The sequence below is a fragment of the Carya illinoinensis genome, chromosome 5 (assembly GCF_018687715.1).
Source record: "Carya illinoinensis cultivar Pawnee chromosome 5, C.illinoinensisPawnee_v1, whole genome shotgun sequence".
In the NCBI taxonomy this organism is placed as follows: domain Eukaryota; kingdom Viridiplantae; phylum Streptophyta; class Magnoliopsida; order Fagales; family Juglandaceae; genus Carya; species Carya illinoinensis.
This window is the reverse complement of record NC_056756.1, coordinates 1,526,694-1,546,802: the sequence shown is the minus strand read 5'-3', so window position 1 is coordinate 1,546,802 and position 20,109 is coordinate 1,526,694. Positions and strand designations below refer to the sequence as shown.

General features: G+C 35.8%; 1 protein-coding gene and 1 long non-coding RNA gene across 2 annotated transcripts; both read right to left on the bottom strand.

The window, feature by feature from the left end:
• Positions 1-7,783: 7,783 nt before the first annotated feature.
• On the bottom strand, positions 7,784-8,352 carry LOC122309721. Its single transcript, XR_006242507.1, has 3 exons — positions 8,211-8,352; positions 7,950-8,042; positions 7,784-7,854 (listed from the first exon to the last, which is right to left on the bottom strand). It is a non-coding gene; the product is annotated as an uncharacterized LOC122309721 (long non-coding RNA).
• A 4,821-nt stretch (positions 8,353-13,173) lies between these two features.
• Positions 13,174-17,126, bottom strand: LOC122309252. The gene is made up of 4 exons (XM_043122651.1): positions 14,554-17,126; positions 14,381-14,468; positions 13,503-14,277; positions 13,174-13,184 (listed from the first exon to the last, which is right to left on the bottom strand). Exons 1-4 carry the CDS (start codon positions 17,124-17,126, stop codon positions 13,174-13,176), a joined length of 3,447 nt encoding a protein of 1,148 aa, XP_042978585.1.
• Positions 17,127-20,109: the final 2,983 nt, after the last annotated feature.

The following is a 20,109-nucleotide window of genomic DNA, read 5'->3' as shown; positions in this document are numbered from 1 at the left end:
ATGTATGAGATATTTTTCAGTTTGCTACAATTCATTAGGGTTGAATTAGACCAACTGATAGTAGAACAATATGCTATAACCTTTATTTTGTAATTCAATGTAGACATACAAATTCAAGTTTCTGTGTCTACAAAACTGGAAGGGGAAAAGTGGACTGGATTATGACGGAAGAGCTTTTGATTAAGTGGGAAGTGAAATTACCTTATAAGAAATAGTAGGGTGCTTTATTCATTATTCTGCTTCTCAATTTATAAATCGTAATAAACCAGTTTCCAATATATATATATATATATATATATATTTTAATACAAGTTTCTTCTCAGTATTAGCAAACTAGTACTTGTTATTGAATCCAAAGGGCCCAAACAATCTACCTAGATTTATACCGACTATATATACACAGCATGAAAAATGAAATGGTTTTTATATTTAGTAGTTTTCCTTCTATATATTTTGTCGGAATCTAATCATTCATGAATTATGTAAATTGTTTCGGATTTGACATATCACTGAAACAGTGTAACCTTTATTTTGTACGTTTTGCTTAAATTTTGAGCTGGTTTGTTCTAATATTTGGTAATCTTAATCACTTAATGTTAGTATTTTTTTTTAATAAATAGCTTTTATTCATAATTTGTTTTAATTTGATTAAGTTGGGGGAAGACTTGTAGGCGTTATTTTTTTTTTTTGGTTAATTGTAAGTGTTCATACTATATTACCATTGCATGTCTTCTACGTTAGATTATTAGACGTTCTGAGTTATATATAAGGTTTATTGCTTGAAGTTATTTAGCCTGTTTTTATTGTCAGTAACCGATCTCTAGGAGATAATGTTGGCTTCTCAATTACTTTGCTGCCGTTATCTTTTTATTCTTATATGAACGTTGGTGTTAATACCTCACAGCTGGATTTTTAGTCTTGGGAATAACGGCAGGTAGAACCGATTTCATGGCTTTGTACGTTTCTTTCATAATTCTTCGGCTTTTTATTGTGGTTTTATTTATTTGGCTTTTATTTCTTGATTTGATATAATATCATCTAGAGGGGTTCACTACAAGATAATTGGTTTTTTGAGACAAAAAATTTTGTCTCAAAAAATCCAAATTTCGTCCCTACAAGTTTTTGGAGAAGAAAAATTTTTGTCTCTATTTTGTCTCAGAAAGTTCGTTTCAGAAACTTTTCAGAGATAAAAATTGATTTTTGTCTCCAAAAAGTACTTTTAGGGATGAAATTGGGCAGAACCAGTCGAAATCGTTCGAACGAAAAAATTTTTTGAGACAAAAATGTCGTCTCAGAATCAAGTTCGAATGAAAAAATTCTTATTCGAACAACATGAAATGTTCATTCGAACCAAAAACCATATCTGACTAAGGCGTTTGAACCAACACATTTTAAGTGACTTTTGTTCGAACAAAAATATTAACTGTTCGAACAGACAATCTGTTATGGAAATCTTCTGTTCAAACGGAGTTTTGAAAACTAACATTATTCGAATGAGTATTTAATTGTTCGAACGAACACACGGATTGTATTAATTCTCGATACGTTCAAATGGGTTTTTTTTTCGTTCAAATGGATATGTTTTTGTTCAAATGTTTGCATAAATGATAATTTACCATTCGAACGGGTTATTTAAAGTTCGAATGGTATTGATCAAACAAAATGAAATTTAATTAAAAAGAACATACTAATAAAAATTGTAATCTCTATACATCAATTGTTCAAATGTTTACAAACATCATAAATAAAAGCAATTAAAAAAATTAAATAAATTATGATTGTGGTGGTAGTGGTGGCATAGGGTTTTGGGATATCATTGACTAGAATTGTTCAAACATTTTTTGGTTGTTTAATTGTAGCATCTCTTCTAATCTTGCCTCTAAATCTGCTACTTGATCTAATCGGATCAGCAACACATTTTCCTTCGACCTCAATCATTCTATCTCAAGTATAGTTTTCTCTAACCTTTTAGTCTCGTCATCATTTGATCTGACTTTTGAAGAGGATGACGATGTTGAGGATGGCTTCACGCAACTTCCTAATTCCTTCAAATATTCAGAACGTGATCCAAGAACTTGAGAAAATATTTGAGCATCGTTGGCAGATGATTCATCAAATGGATCCGCAGCAGTGTCTATAAGAGATATCATCTTGTCCTACAAAAAAAAAACATTAAAATTAGTATGGGTAACAAAAATATATTTAGACAATGGAATTAATAAACTTAAACTTACAAAAATATATTTACCCACTTTCCTTACTTTCTCTATGCAGACACCTCTCGTAATGCCTCTAACTCAGTGCTGGTTTACAATAGCTATATATACAAAAATTAAAACATATATTTTAATTAAATTATTTTATTTAAAAACTATACAGTGATAAAATACCTTGTTTTGGTTCTAGTGATGTTGGCTAACCATTGTTGGCAGGTGAATTGCATGGAGAGTTAGTAAGTGGTGGGGATGTCTCATGTGTTCTTTTGCGTTTAGGAGGCATATCTGTTTAAAATTATAATAAATATATAAAATGAAGTATTAATCTATATATATAAAATGAAGTATTAATTAGAATACTTAAATATTTTTAATTATACATTATAATTCTTTAATTAAATATTGTATAAGTATATTCCATCATGTTAATCATCTTAATTAGAGTACTTAAATATTTTCAAATATTTAAGTATAATTTTTTAATTAATTATTTTATATTTATATTTTACTAACTAATATATTTAATTAGAGTACATAAATATTTTCAATAATTCATTATAATTATTTAATTAAATATTTTATAAGAGTATTTAGAGTATTAATCTATTTAATTAAAGCACTTAAATATTTTTAAATATTTAATTATAATTTTTTAATTAATTATTTTATAATTATATTTTAACTAAGTAATATATTTAATTAGAGTACTTAAATATTTTCACTAATAAATTATAATTCTTTAATTAAATAATGTATAATTGGATTTTAAGTATTAATCTATTTAATTACAGTACTTAAATATTTACAATTATACATTATAATTGTATTTTATAATTACATTATAAATATTCAATAATTGGTACTGTTCGAACAAACACTCAAACTGTTCGAACGGAATTCTGGTCGAGTTAGATTTCGTTCGAACGGAGAAAATTCAATTCGAACGATATTCATAGTGTTCGAATGGGACCAAGCCAAAAACTAGTCACGAAATAGCAAAAAACTGAACCACAAAATACAATTTTCACATACACTGCAGTATATTTTAATACAATATATTGAAAACTATATGATTATCCCTAAATATAAATATTAAATAACTTAGAAAACTATAAAAACTTACCTCTAATTTTTGCAATCCAATAAAAATATCAATCCACATAAAACACATTAAACTGTTGTTCTATCCCAACAAATAAATGCAACAAATATCAAGATACTTGTAAACGAAAATCGGAATGAAAAATAACAAAAAAAAAAAAACATATTACCTCTTGTCCTTGTCTTTTCTCTCTCAAGAATCTCTTTTCTCTCACTTCTTTCAAGCTCTCTCTCTCCACAACACTCTCTCAAAGCTTCTGTCACGCTCTCTCTCAAACTTCAATCCGAGTGAAAATGAAGTAAAATGATTGGGTTAATAATATGTGAATTTATGTTCGAACGGATTTTTTAGCAGTTCGAATGCGAAAATTCAAAAAATCGCTAATTTTTCCCACAATATTTTTCCGTTCGAACTAATAATATAAACGTTTGAACAAAAAAAATAGAATATTCTCCAGCATCTACCGATAATTTGGCGTGAATTTTCCCTCCAAACAAAAAAAATTCGTTCGAACATAGTTTATTTCTATTCGAACTGTTTTATATTCGTTCGAACAGATAATTCTAGAAATATATAAATATACACATAATATTTTCAATAATATTATTAGTATATGTAAAAATTATATACACTATATAATATTAAGTCACTACAAGAAATTCCCACGTTCCCCGGGGGGGCTTTTCGTGGCAAAAAGGCAGTTTTTGGCGGGGATATACTTTTTCCCACAAATTCTGCCCGTGGGAGTCTCGTGGCGTATAATTCGCCGCAAATGCTTCAATTTCCCATGATAACTCTATTCGGTGGGGACTGAATGTTTTTAACCACGGAATGTTCCGTGGTTAAAAACTCTACACTTCATCGCAAAAGCCAATAAAATTGTTATCAATATCATGGGTAAAACAGATAATGCCACTAGATCCATCCGTGGGAAAATGTATAATTCTCACGTGTACAACTCATAGGCAATATAGTAATTCCCACCAGCGCTACCCTTTTGCAATGATATTTTTCCCATAAGTTGTACTCATGGGTGATGAAGCAATTCCCGCCTTAAAAATTCGTGGGGAAAGGAGCAACAGTGACAAATGAATTTTGTGGATATACTTATTAGCCACTACTTGTTTTGTGGCAAATAAGCCCTGATCCATTCATGTATTTGCTGATTACCCATGATGGCTTTCGGTGGGAATTACATAATTTACATGAATTAAACTGTCGTGGGAAAAATCTTAATAAACAAAGAGTTTATTTTTTTCCCCACAAAACGTCACCCCTAGGAATAAAAATTTGTCCATGAGAAATACCTTTAGGAAATGTGTTGAATTTTAAGTGGGTGATTTTTCCCCATAAATAAAAGCCATGTAATACCTATATTTTACATGGAAATAACCTGTGGCAAGGAAACTTTTATGGATTCTTGTACTATATCTTGATACCCACGAGTTATTCTCCATGAGTTGAAAAGTTTAGACTTCACCATTTACCAACAATACATTAATGGTAACAATGTAAGCATAATTATACTTTAATTACGTTCCCCTGTTTCTTACAACTAATAACCCATTAAACATAACTGTGCTGGGATACAGACAACAAATCCATGAAAAACTATTGCCCCATATATATATTTACAACATTGATCAGGAATGTTCCAATATCATAGTCTTTGAGGGAAATGGAAAATTCTCTGTTTACCCTGTGGGAAGGAGAAGAGGGTCATCAGCGTTTTTAACAACAACTATTAATGCATACAACAACTACACAATTCTTGTAGATAGGGGATACACTTCCAGCAGAATAACCTCCCTCCAACGTAAAGTTCACTGGTAGCTCCATTGAAAGCAGGTATGACTTTTGTAACGGTTGATCTCACCATTTTTCTTTGATACTACCAGCTGATCCTGATGCCCACATGCCTCTCTATACCAGAAAATATCCACTGGCTGAATGAATATTGACCTGAAACCTTTATTCATACATGATGTTATGAATTTAAATAAAACACTTGCAGCAGCAGTAGTAGCCCTACAATTCTAGGAGAATCAACAACCTAACTTCAACAAATGCCAACAAAATCATAGGAACCATCCTACTTAGCACTAATTAATATATCTGCTCATGAAAAATATTCCATCCAGGGATGTTAGAATGCAATCCCATGATTGCATTCTGAAAATTCCTGCTGCATCAGTAGGTTTTTATCCAACAATTAAAGTTTTATCAGTTATTGACACCAAATACAAGAGGGTGCAGTCCCTACAATGAAGGTGATGGCAAGCTATTATCAATTACCCTTCATATCCATTCATAACTGGTGTTACAACATGATATCTATGTAGATGTCATTTCCATATGGAAGAACTGGCCAATATAGCATCAGAAGAATTTATTGGGATTCTGTTGTGTAAATGCCAAGTCCTAACCTATCATAATGAAATGATATATTTAAGGTGCTAATACAAGCCTATTGAGGTGTTTAGTTTTTCTTTCATAAATTGTGAATTCCTGCAAACTAAAGTTAAACTATACTTCTTAGATGTATATTTTTCCATCAACAGTTACCTGCTGAGTTAGTAATCCCTAATATTTTTGTTGGTCATTTGCTGTTGAAAAATTAAAACTTCAAGCTGCCTTTTTCCAGCACATTATGCAAAACCTAGCAATATTCATCAAGTTGCTATATTAATGCTACAAGCATCATAATTCAATGTTATATAATTACCTATGGTATCCTGCTGCATTCAAAATCCGGTTTGCTCATGTGCACCAACCAAAAATCATACTTAAATATAGCTGGGATTATCTGTGTCCAATGAGGATTCATTACAGCTCCAACACATGTTTTCTCACAACCAATCATAACCAAAGTCATCGGACAAAGATGACACATCCAGTTATTATGGTAGTTGCTTAACTTGCCATACAACTCTAGTGAGTGACCCAGTGAGTTACAGTGCACGTGAATTGTAGAGGATTTTTGAGGATGCATGTGGATTCCTCATTCAGATTCTGATATAATATCATGAGTCTTAATTTTCTGCTGAATTTTAAACCTTTTCACTCTAACCTTTCCAATTTTAACATATATATAGGCCAAATCTGGACTTCAAAATGTTATAATCTGATGTGGGTTACAATATGAACCACCAATTTTGATCTCTTTTATCATATGAAGGTGGCTTATTCTCTAAATACAGATAATTACTGTGGTTCCCCCCCAATTCATACTCCACCTAATTATGTGTATTAACCCACTAGTCATTTTCTAAGCAGATGCATTTTCCTAAAACAAAGTGCAATGATTTCTAATAATCAAATTGTTCACTAACTACCCTAAGGAGCATATAACATCATCTATTGATTGAAAATATCAAAATTCAGATTACATAAACCATTAATTTTGACAGAAAGTTTAAGCTACCATCACCCAATCTGGAACTTGTCCAATTACCTTATATAGGTCACTTCGCATGGTGGTTGCCAAACAATGTTACTTCCATGACTTTCCAATAATGCCTTCCATCACCAAAAAAAAATAGACCTGCTGGAACCCTTATATGCAGATCCATTGATGCACTACTTGTGTTTCCCTGAAAATTAAAAATCAAAATGATTAGCATTTAACTGTACCCAATCATTTTACAAATATCCAGGAACTTCCAAACACTACTTCATAGTGTTTTTGAAATATATACTCACTCATTCAGCAGCAAACCATCACCTGATGCATTACACATCTACACATCTAGTACCCATTCCCATATTAAAGTAGTTTATGGCCTCACCAAAACAAAAACCTGTGTCCACTTACATGGAACACCTCCCATCCCTTTTTTTACAAAACATGACCCCCAACCTTTCCCCACAGTTGATCAAAATAAATACATTATAATTGTTTCAAAAAGCGATAGGGGGAACAAAAACTAGTTATATCCCCATGACCTTCTTCAAAAAACATTTACAATATATTAGGAATTTTATAAATCTCCTTGAGTCTCTTGTTGAGACTCCCTACTTGACCCCAAATGTGAGGATATGGCGGTGATTTGTTTGTCATGCTCAGAAAACTGTTTTCGCAGCTCAGCCATATCACCCAGCAGTGCTTCTAGTTTACTCTTATATAAGTCAGCAGATTCCTTATTCCTTTCATTCTCCTCAGCTATACGTTTGAATACCTTGTTCTTTTTCAGAAATGGGGAGGGCTCAGGTATGACAGAGTGGCCCAGACCTAGTGCGTAGCCAGATTTGAACCCCAACACCTCTTTGAAAACATCACCATTGTCGAGTTCAACATCCTCTTCAGTTTCTTTCTCACCCAACCTCTCAAGCATCAGATTCTGAAAGAAAATACAATAACACCGTAAATGCTATTTATAAATCTGCCATGCATAAGCCCATTAAATAATTAGAAATCAGAGGGAAATTAAGTTAACTCACATAATTGTGTTCACTAGCTACATTGATCCATTTACCCTTCTTATTGGACCAGTGTGTTTCTTTGTAAAACTCTATCATATTACAAGCCTCCTCACCCTTCAAATAAACATGATCTAGTTAGTTAAGCCTCACAAACAATAATGAATCCATAACACATAGGACTCACTTCTACAAAGAAACATCTAGCTTACCCTCTCTTCCATAAGCCTAACAAATGATTTCCTCCCACTTGTATGTTTAATCTTCTGTTTTTTCCTGTTGTTACTGTTCCTACGAGATTGCTCCTGAAATATGACACCCATTTGTTATTGTCATGCACTTAGCGTTATGTATGAGATCTCCTGAAAGTGTATTTACAAATAAATACATATTTATTTGGTGATGGATGAAAAAAACTGGACCCAATTGTATGGACTCAAATTGTAACTAATTATAAAACCAGAGTCCCAAACCTTGAATTTGGGGCTGGCCCACATTTCACATAGCCACTCCCATACGTGTGGCTCCACCCATTCCTTCCGACCAGCTAATGCCTCCTCATGCGAATCAAATTTCTTGTAATGTTTGTGTAATTCATAGTGGTAAGCGTTGTACCTATCAACTAGTGTGTTTACTACAGCTTCGCGATGATTGTCTCTACTCCAATCCAACACGAAGTCAGCCTGCATAGACAATAGTAATAAATGATCACATTCAAACCCTCATTCGAAATGTACTATAACCAAGTTGTTCATAAATAACAACATAAACCACAAAATGAAAGTCCCCTACTCTAACACGATTGATGAGCTCGTGCTTCTCCTTCTCATCTATCACACTCCAACTTGCATGTCTCATATCAGCATGTACTCTTATAATCCAACTCACCCGACTAGTGAATATTGTGGCATTTTCGCATGATGGGCCTCTATGCCCATCCTTTATATTTAATGGGATCTTCCCCATCTTTCGTAACCTCTCAAACATAGTACCCTTAGCAGGCCCTCTGTCTCTTTTTTTAATGGGTGGCACTGTAACTGTGAATAACATAAATAAACTAGTTAAATAGGATAGCTGGTTCACTACTAATTACAACAAGTAGAACCAGCTTATTTACATGTTATGAATGCAAACCAAGCATACTGTACTGACAAACCTGTGCTGTTGGCCCCCTCAATACTTTCCTGCTGTTCAACTGCAGGTTGAGACTCTTCTATGCCCACTGCTGGTGGTGCTTCCTGTGAGGCATCAACATAAGTATCCTCCTCATCTCTTAGGCTACTCGGTTGAAGCACCAAATCTGGAACTTCTTCAGAAACTGCTGGTACTGCTCCAGTTGATGCATTAAATATGGGATTGACATAATCCCTTAGGCTCCTTGTTGGAGGCACCTGAACTGGAGCTTCATCACTAGGGCTCGCTACTATTAGCGGACGTCGAGGTCTAATTCTTCCCCTCCGGCCTCTTTTTCCAGATATCACCATTACTACCTACAATGTTTATTCCCATAACTATAATATGTGACTGAATATATATTTGATAATCATGTATAAAGTAACAATATTTATCCCCTGCACCTAAATATTGTTGTTTCTTTTTCTTCTCTTTATTTATTCGGATTATGAAGCCACCATTACATTGTTGAAGTAAATAAGGATGTTTGAAAGTGCCTGAAAATCTGCCATCGTGTCCTCAGGTTACAAAACTCAAATCATTTGTAGTTGACCCCTCTTTTTTTTAAATGTGAAAAGCTGGTCAACTTTTCACTGAAACTTGCAACAGGGGGAAAAATATTTCCCCCCTTTCATTTCCCAAACACAATGTAAGGCATCTATTCTCTCTAATTTTTACTAGTTATAATCTAGTACCCATTAGCTACTTATTTGCAACAGCAACAATGCCTGAAAAAAACCCAACTAACATTAACCACTTGGTCTGAATCTGACTACAACCCCACCAAACTTGTTTGTACTCTGTTCTTCTAAGTATGGGTAATATGCAAACCCATATGTTAATTATCCAAACAAGCAAAAAGTCAGATTTCCTACAATATATGAAAAGCTAGCTATTGTACTATATCAACTTTCATAGCAACCTGAAAGCTTTAATCTTCTTTAAAAAGAGGCATTTTTGACATGAACATTATATGTCCCACAGAAAAACCAACGGAGCAAAAAAGACATTTGCTTAGTGGAAACTAAGGATGTGATTGTGGGGTGAAAATAGGGTTTACCTTTTCTATCTTCAATATGTTGGTCTGTTTGGTTGCGAAGAGGAAGAGCTGTGTGCAGTCTTCAAGGTTTTCTTTCGGATCCCAGGCTTCAGCGAGTACTTATCAACATATATTCAGTGTGTACACCTTTTCTCCTCAGCTATATGAGAAAAGCCCCACTGGAACCCAGAGCAAACTCTAAACTTTTCTGCCCTTAGGTACCCGGCCACTAATCTATGATGAAAAGCCAACTTCTGTCACTTCGACATCAGAGACTGGCGCGAGCTCACATGTTTTCCAAAGTTAAAAGAACCGCCAGCACCATAAAAATTTTAGTTTCCCGCGTATGGACTTACAGCTTAGCCATGTGTCTAATTATATATGTGTACGTGGTTAAGTGTTATCTCAAGCACCTCGGCATTGGGACAGGGGCTGCCCAGCTTTGTATGTGGTGTATATTAAAACGTACTGGGTTAGTATTTATGTGAGTTTTAATACTGAATCAGCCGCCAATGATATCTATCCCCTTTTATTTAAGGCTGCAAGCAACATGCTTTATACAACTAAACAACAATTTTGGCTGGCCATGATAACCGGACTCATGTATATTATCACGGTGAGTATCTTGTCAGGATGTTGTTGTTGTGTCCATACAATTTGGACACAAGGCCAAATCTATTAAATATTGCTGGGCCCCAATTGGCATAATCATTTATATAAAACAAGTATTTGAGACACCACTTTTTCTGCCCAGTTTACATTACTTAACACCTCTGATGAGACGTGTCAAACTCAAGTCAAGACTTGTCTGTTTGGACACCACTTGTCTAAAAGCCTCAAAATTTACTTCCGTGGGACCCATTGGCATACAAGGTGCACTTAGTGTGTGTTTTGGACACCACCTTTTGTAAAATGTTTAAAAGTAATTTTTTGGACTTGTCCCTTGGCATATAACAAATCTACCAAGGTCCTGTTTCGATTAACCCCACTTTGGTAAAATGCTTGCTATGTCTCATTATCAACCTATTCTACTATAACACATACACGTATACCCATGCACCATGCTTGTTTAGCCATTCCGGTGCCGTGTTCCATCATCACTACCACTGCATTTGAATTGTTTCAATGTAATTTAGATAAGCGTAGTTCACATTACGTAAGTCAGCCACTTATGGAAGTAAAACCCTCTTCGAAATATTGGTTTATGCCTAATTTTTTTATATGCTATTCCAATTCCCTTTTAGCTCGATTTATGCCTTTGTAACGTATAACACATTTAACTTTCCAGATTTATGCCTTTTTTCCAATATGTCCGATACATCGACCGTTTACCGCGCTGTAAACTTATATTCTTGGGGTCTATTTACATCCAAGATAGCCCAATCATGGTGAATACATGTCCATTATATGGCAGATAACATGTAAAATAACAGTCTTAACAACCTTGCAATTCAGTCCAAAGTTGAACTGGCTTTGTATTGGTGTGAGCCTTTTTTATAACACTTCCATTTCATGCCTTTACCATACTGATAATATCATAATTACCAAGTATATCTTCAGTTTTTGTCGGTGTTTACCTTATCCTCCTTTCATACCCTTTTAATCTCAGTAGGTTTGTACAAAACTAACATTAATAAATTCCACATATTAGGTCTATTTAATGCCATTTCCATTCTGCTACTATCATAGCAGTATGTCATAGTAGCAACAGTTACCTTATCCCCCTTTCATGCCCTTTTAGCTCAGTTTATTGTACAAAACTGTGGTAGCAGTATATTAATGTTTGAATTATTAACCTTATCCCCCTTTCATGCCCTTTTCGATCAGTTTAATTGGACAAAACTAATCTAATTGAACTTTTTGTACGCTCAAACTTATATTCGAGTCCAAATGTTACACACTCAGCTTGCCATACGTTTGCTCACACCATTTAAATTTTTCTAATCCATTTTCTACTCTGCCATGTACTATGGTGAATGCTATGACAATGGTGGTCAAAGACTTCCACCATTGGCTGCATCTTTCCCACGTACGTCGCATTGAGGTCATCTTTTATGCTGCATGCAGTCTCTACTAGTTCTTCTAATTATTTCTTGACTACTGAGGCAATGCCTGCTTTAGCTAATCCAATGCCCTGTATATAACAGGTTTCCAATACATGCTACATCCATTATTTCAATGATATCTGTTGGTAACTGATTTGACATTGTTCAGGTCTGAAAATGGTGGAGACAGTGAGTAATTTTAATTGAAAGCAGCATCCATTCCAACATTTTCCAGAGGCTTTTTATGTAAAATCAACCAACTGTGCTCCACCACAAACCACGATGTCATTAGGCTTCCGTGTAAGATTTATTTGAACTACTCGATGTCATTGAGTTAGAGGGGACAACATATTCCAGATTATTATACATGTTTTTGTCAGCTACATATTATTCTATACAGTTGGATTCATCAGTCCAACTGTATAGAATTGATCCGGTCATTTTATAAGGGAGTGAATTTGGTCAGTAAACTGATATCCAGATTTGATGCTTGTACCAGATTAATAAAATAAAAATAACGCAGATCTGAATCTTATTATGCTTCCATCTGTATTTCATAACCAACACTAAATCTGTAAAGGGCTCAGGTATTCAGTGTGACCTTTCAACCAGGGGTAATTTTTCCAGCGGAAACTAGTTGGTTTTCCAACCCCTACACTCATGAATATGTTCTAGACCTTCTGATAATTTCCCGACTAGTGAATATTCAAAGCACCAGAATATGATGTCAGACCATTTCCACCAGTGGTCTGCTTATATCTTAATGTAGATGGATATAAGAGGCAGTGCATCTGTATAAACATGAACTTTTCTAGTTACTGAGGGGTTTAAACCTAATTATCTGTTTTGGACTCCTCTTTCTTGAAAGTGAATGTATGGTCATGGTTAACAAGTATTACAATAAGACTAATAATCAAATCTATGAAAACAGGCAATTGGGAGAAAATTTGCACAAGCATAGCATGGAAGATCATTGGGATGTTATATTCCAAAATCATGTCTAGTATAACAAGCAACATTCAGCATATACGAAATGGGATAACTAATCCTCTGATTACCAAAGTTTCCTCATTCCAAGTCAAAGTAGAGAGAGCAACCACGCTGGACCACTTCTTCATCTGTCTTATGCTTCACACGGGCGTACAGTTTGTGCTCAACTGTCCTTGGAAGAAAGAACAGTCAGGCGCTGTCTGCAAACGGAGGAAATAAAAACAGATGTCAAGCACCAACATGTATCAAGATACAAGAAAAATATTTTGTATGCCCATGATAGTACTATCAATATCATGGTACGAAAAGTGGCTTGTGTGTCAAACATCTTTTATGCCTAATTTGCATGTATTCATGAAAACAACAATGGAAGCATTACCCGGCCATTTCAATAGCTATGTAGAATTGATTAACATATGCCTCCATTAATTAGAGACTACAAGCATTAAATAAAAGGAGATGATAAACCATCAATCTAAAATAGTCCAGGCAATGGAATTGAGGTTTTAGATCAATACCATCGCTATCCACAGCAGGCATGTTCTCCATATCAAATTGCCGGTTAAGGTCTTCATCATCAACACAATCCTCATCGTCAGTTTCTCTACACAATTGTTCAGGTGACATGGTTGACGAATCAACCGGCAAGTTGTCTGAATCTCCTCGGGTCAGTGGATTGAGCGTCTCCGGGCTAGTTTCATTAACTGAGACATAATGAATAACATCAGTATCACTCTCATCTTCAGTTTCAAGAGTCTCCGACCCATCATCGTCATCATCAGCATCATCATGCACGTCCGAGGTCTTGTGGCGAATATTATAAACATTCCTATTGGTTATCTTGTGTACCGCATGCCAACTTCCCCCCCAATTCGGGTCCTTGATGTAGAATACTTGCAACGTTTGGCAAGCGAGGGCGAACGGCTCATCTTTATACCATTGCCTAGAAGTATTAACACTCGTGAAGTGCTCCCCAACATGTATCCCCCTTCTTCTATCACCAATGTCCCACCAATCACATTTAAACAAGAAACACTTACGCCACCCCATATAGCGTAATTCTATGATGTCTTGCAACACGCCGTAGAAGTCAACAGGCACTCCTTCATGGTCGCCATGAACAACAACCCCACTGTTTTGGGTGCGGCGACGCCCTTCAAGCTCCTTTGTGTGAAATCGAATTCCATTCATTATACAACCGGCATATCTCGCCACCAATGGATCTGGCCCACATGCTAAAGCAAATATGTCATCGGTCACCGCGGGGGGAGTCATTGCATGCAAATCGGCAATCTAACATTAAAGTATTTGACATGTCATTACAGTAATATAGAAAGTTACGTTATCACTTTTATAAACTAAAATGATTGGTAAATGAAAAAAGAGAATAACATACACGTGTTCTGAACCACATTGGGAATTGCATTTGGTGCCTATGCTCGAAGTTACTTGGGTCCTCTTCTTGCATATTGTTACGGTGGTCCCTACAAAGATTCATGCTTTAATAACGTATTCAACATGACGTACACGAAGTAGAATGTTGAACATGCTTTACAAGGGTGTACTTACTCTAAATAGTCCTCAATCTCCGGGCAATTATTAAGGACATACCACGTGGCCTTGGCCAACAGAGCTTCATCTAATTTTGAAATTTGGGCTGCCCCTAGAGGGCGAACCTTTTGGGAGAAAACCGATAAACTTGGCTCTAGGGAGCTCTGCCCAACTGTGTCAATGTTCCGTTCCTCTCGATTATGTCTAGTCTCGATATCATTCAAGTACATAAAGCAAAATGTCAGGCACTCCACATGCAAATATGCCTCTGCAATTGAGCCTTCTGGATGGGCTCTGTTGCGGACATACCGTTTGAACTTACCCATATACCTCTCGAAAGGGTACATCCACCTGTATTGGACAGGTCCTGCTAGCAAAGCCTCATCTGGCAGATGAATAGCAAGGTGCACCATGATATCGAAAAATGCAGGCGGGAATATCATTTCCAGTTTGCAAAGAATGATGGGAATATTAGCTTGAAGCCGTTTCAACACTGTTATGTCAAGTGTTCGACCACATAATTCCTTGAAAAACGAACACAACTCTATTAAACATCGACGCACATCGGGTCGTAGGTACCCACCAATAACAACCGGCAACAAATATTGCATCAAGATATGACAATCATGACTCTTCATACCCATGATTTTTCCTTCAGAAACGTTGACACACCGGGCAATATTCGAGGCAAAGCCGTCAGGAAATTTAACTTCTGACAAGCGTGCACAAAAACTCCTCCTCTCATTTACGTTTAACATATAACAACCAAGACTCATAGAAGTTTGATTACCATGATGCTGTAAATGTAATTCTTTCCTCAGTCCAAGATCTTCCAAATCCCTACGCGCAGTAGCGGTGTCCTTGCTTTTGCCTTCAATATTCATCAAGGTTCCCAAAACGTTATCACAAATATTTTTCTCAATATGCATGACATCCAAGTTATGTCTCAATCCCAAGTCTAACCAGTACGGTAGGTCAAAGAAGATACTTTTTTTTGTCCAGTTCAATTCATTTGGTGTACGTTTCCTCTTCTTTAATAATTTACCAAAATGCACATTTGAGACCTCATGTAATTGCTCCATTAAAGCTTGACCCTCCAGAATTTTCGGTTTGAGACGGTGTTCGTCCTTACCATTAAAAGCTGCCTTTTTCCTTCTCCAAGCATGATCTAGCACCAACCACCGACGATGGCCCATATAACAATGTTTCCGGCCATTCACAAGCCACAAAGAATCTGTTTCTAAGTTACATGTAGGGCATGCCAACTTACCCTTCGTGCTCCAACCAGACAGATTTGCATATGCAGGAAAGTCGTTGACGGTCCAGAGTAACGCAGCCCTCAATTGAAAAGATTCTCGTTTGTATGCATCATATGTATGAATTCCCTCTACCCATAATTCTGTCAAATCATCTATTAGGGGACGCAAGAACACATCAATATCATTTCCCGGTGCCTTTGGTCCAGGGATCAATAATGACATCATCACGTATGGATCTTTCATGCATAACCAAGGTGGCAAGTTGTACTGCACAAGTAGCACTGGCCAAATGCTGTACGGTTTGCTCATATTATTAAATGGGTTGAACCCATCACTTGCTAGACCAAGTCTAACATTACGAGGATCTTGAGCAAACCAAGGATGTTTGTTATCAAAATCTTTCCATACAGTAGAATCAGCTGGATGTCTCATGAAGTTGGGGTCGTCAACACGCTCTTCTAGATGCCATCTCATGGATTGGGCAGTCTTTTTAGACATAAACAACCTTTGCAACCGCGGCTTCAAAGGGAAATATCGGAGGACTTTTTGGGGTATCCTCTGTTGGTTAGTTGTACTTAAGGCCCACCTAGATGCATTACATTTAGGGCACTCGTCTTTATTAGCATGATCCTTCCAAAACAATGCACAATCATTTGGGCATACATGGATCTTTGTGTAACTAAATCCCAAACCCTGCTGTAAGCGGCGAGCATCGTGGTATGAGGCGGGGAACAGTGCTTGAGGAAATGCTGCTTGCAACAGCTTAATAACCATGTCAAAAGACTTCACAGTCCAACCCCCAACTGTCTTTATGTGAAGCAACTTGACTATGAATGATAGTTTCGAAAAGTTGGTGCAGTTTGGATAAAGTGGCTTTCGTGCATTTTCCAGTAACTCGTCGAAATTACCCAGTATCGGAGCCTCAGCGGTGTGTCGTGACGGCCCGTCATCTACATAAAATTCTGTTCTACCAGAATTATCCATAAAGGATCCCACACGGATGTCATCTAACATCTCATCTACATCATCAATGTAGTCATTGCAGTTACCATCATCAGGAACTTCTTCATCAGAAAATGCGGGGTCATTTTCTATATCCTCCTCGCCGTGGAAAATCCATGCAGAATAAGATGTATCAATACCTACGATGAACAAGTGATCCTGAACCAATGAAATGGGATGGAAAGTTCGATTTCGACATCTCCTACATGGACACCTAATGCAGTCTCTACCCGGTGAATGGGCCTTTGCTAGCTCTATGAAATGTTTGACGCCTTCAGCATATTTGATAGAACGCATTCTATCTTCAATATGCATCCAAGCCTTATCCATCTGTATGTGTGACAAGGAACGGTACGAGTTAACAAGGATATGAGAACACTTCTGGTTTGAATATGACGGTTAAAGAAAGCAAGTATATCTAATTATCATGAAACTAGTTGAAGGAAAGCCCCAACCAGCATGCGAACAACCTTGCAAAGTTTCATTAATATAGAAAGATCGAGAGCAATACGTATGGATTTATAACTGTTAGTACATGATATTGAAGGGGGTAGCCAAAACTTTTTGTTGAACATTGGATGACTCTAACACGGTTGTTACTAAAGGCGGTGTCAGGATACCTGGTAAATGGGCTCAATCCTATTGGACACCACCAATTTAGTTTTATGGATGATATGCCCTACTCTCATAGATCCGAGTATACATCCAATATAGTGAACTGTGCATATTCTAAATTGCTCCTTACTATAATGAAGAAGAAAGAATGTTGTCAAGGAATACAACATTCCTACCCTCTCTTCTATAATTACCATACAGCACATGTTCCAAAAAGTACATTTATATATATATACATATAACTGGTTTATATGTACAACAACAGGCACATTTTATAAGAGTTTATCTATGAATAACACCTAGAAAATAAGAAAAGAGGGACAAGTAATGCAATATACAACTTAGATGCTAATGGCCTATATAGATGGTGGTTTTAATAGTTTAATAAAACTTGCATTATCAAGTAGTGAAATATCCATAGTACAAGCAGATAAGGCAAGCATAGTAGGATTACAACAAGAGAGATTCTTGTAGCAAGCAGGTTTCATCTGCTATGGGAAGCAGATTTCTTAATTATAATATCAGTTATTCAGATTGATTTTTGTTGCATGTAAATGGCAAGTTCCAAACTAAACCATAAAGTTGCTATAATTTATGGGTAGACAAACAATGGGATGATTGTTCTCTATTCTCGCATGCACTACCTTGTTTCAATATCCATGAGCCCCTGCTGTATATGTCACCATGGGAAAAGAGGGTCCCATGCATATATTTCAGGACTGCAACTGCTTGGGAAGTAGATAGGCTTCAAATATTCCATGTCGAAAAGTTTACAGTTTCAAGGCCAAATGTTCTAAGTATCATGAAATTGTTCTATGAATGCAAATGCATTACGCACTAGTTATATGGCTCTGCTTGCTTACGTCATCAGTATATTTGCATTTAAACCTCACAAACTATACATTAATGTCAGCTGGAAAAGAGCTTTCAACTTAGATGTATGTTTTCAATTTGAGGAAAATCAGCCCCATGTACGACCTTATTTGGCTTGTAATAAATTAAAAAACCTTATATTACCTATTGGACAGTGGACATAACATAAACCAATATAACCCCCAGAAGACACTGTTTTGGGGCTGCATCATAATGTAGCCTTATATTCATGCTTATATGGGGTGTGGATTTGTAGAACATACTTGGCTTTCAAGAGGGTTTACCTAATCCAATGTACTCTATGACTTCAAAATAGCTCCATTGAAGTCAGCAGTCCAATATGCATGGAAAGACATATAAACTACAAAATTGGGACAATCCATAAAATCTAGAAACTGTAATGTCAATGAAGGGGGACTGGCTACAGAAAATTCCTTTCTGGATTTCTATTTACATTTGGGAAAACTTTATGCGTTGGCTCCTTTTAGTCTCTACTAGCTCCATATGCATCCCACGAATTTGTCATGGGATTTTACATTATTCGTGGTAAAATCCCTTATTTTATGTAGTGTATATATAGTACATGTTAAGTGTCAAACTCCATGTTTACATTTACAAATTAAGTGCTGGCAGACTGGAGCCTGAAGCCACAAATTAATGCCTCTCTTTTATAGTTTTTGTCTGCCTGTGTAGTAAGATCTTTGCAAATATATTGTAGTAATTCCTACACACAACGTACCTAATGAAGGTATGTACGTATGTACGCAATGATTCATTATAAAAACAGGAAATTAATTAAGAAAGAAGTCAGAAAGAAAAAGAAGATCATGGCCGGCATCATGTATATATTCTACATGGTATAATGCATATAGAAGTAGTAGACAATATATTAATTAATTTCTCTACTCTCTGAACAAAAGCGATATTTATGTATAAGGCCCTACAAACGGATCATTCGATCAATGAGACACGGTTTGATGATGTTCCTATGTAGATATCTATCTACATAGGAGCAGTACTTTAATTCCATATATATATAGATATATAGAGTAATATCTGAATTTGTGGTACTGCTTGCATGGGGACAGCCATTTAATATATTCCTAAAACACATTCAGCTCATGATGTCTTTTTGCTACTTGTCCTACGTAAACAAGGCAAACAAAAGAGTTTCCATGGCCTCAATGTTTCATGTGATTAAAGAAGTTCAGATGCAGCTAGCTATATATATTTATATATATATTGACTAGGTCAGACAGTATATATATATATATGTGTGTGTGTGTGTGTGTTACAACATGATATCATGTATAACAGCTTGACCATCAAATATTTAATTAATCTAATGCTCAAGCTAGCTACTGGTTCTTCAACTTATATTATTCTTAATGTGAGTTGTAAATTGCAGTGCAATTGATCTGAAGGAATAATAATGTCGTGCCAAAAGTTGAAAAAATGCGTTGAGAAAAAGACAATACCATATTGAAACAAAGTGCGAAACCATCGAAGGAAACATGCATGTATGATTCTGCCGATGTGGTCTTGGTATGTGTGTTTGTTTCCAAATGAACACCAACAAGACCAGAAAAAATTCAGGCAAAAGGGGAGATTATGAAGATGCTATAAATTCTTTGTAAGAAAAAAACAAAGTATAATAAATAGCTAGCTAGGTAGGCTGCGCCCTAGGCCGTGGATATTCATAACCAAGTTGCCTGAATTAAGTTTATATCCTTGTAGATACATAGAATCAGCACTAAAATATGGTCTAAATCAATTCAAGACATTGACAAAAGGGGGCAGTTTCTATTCATATACTGGTTTAAAA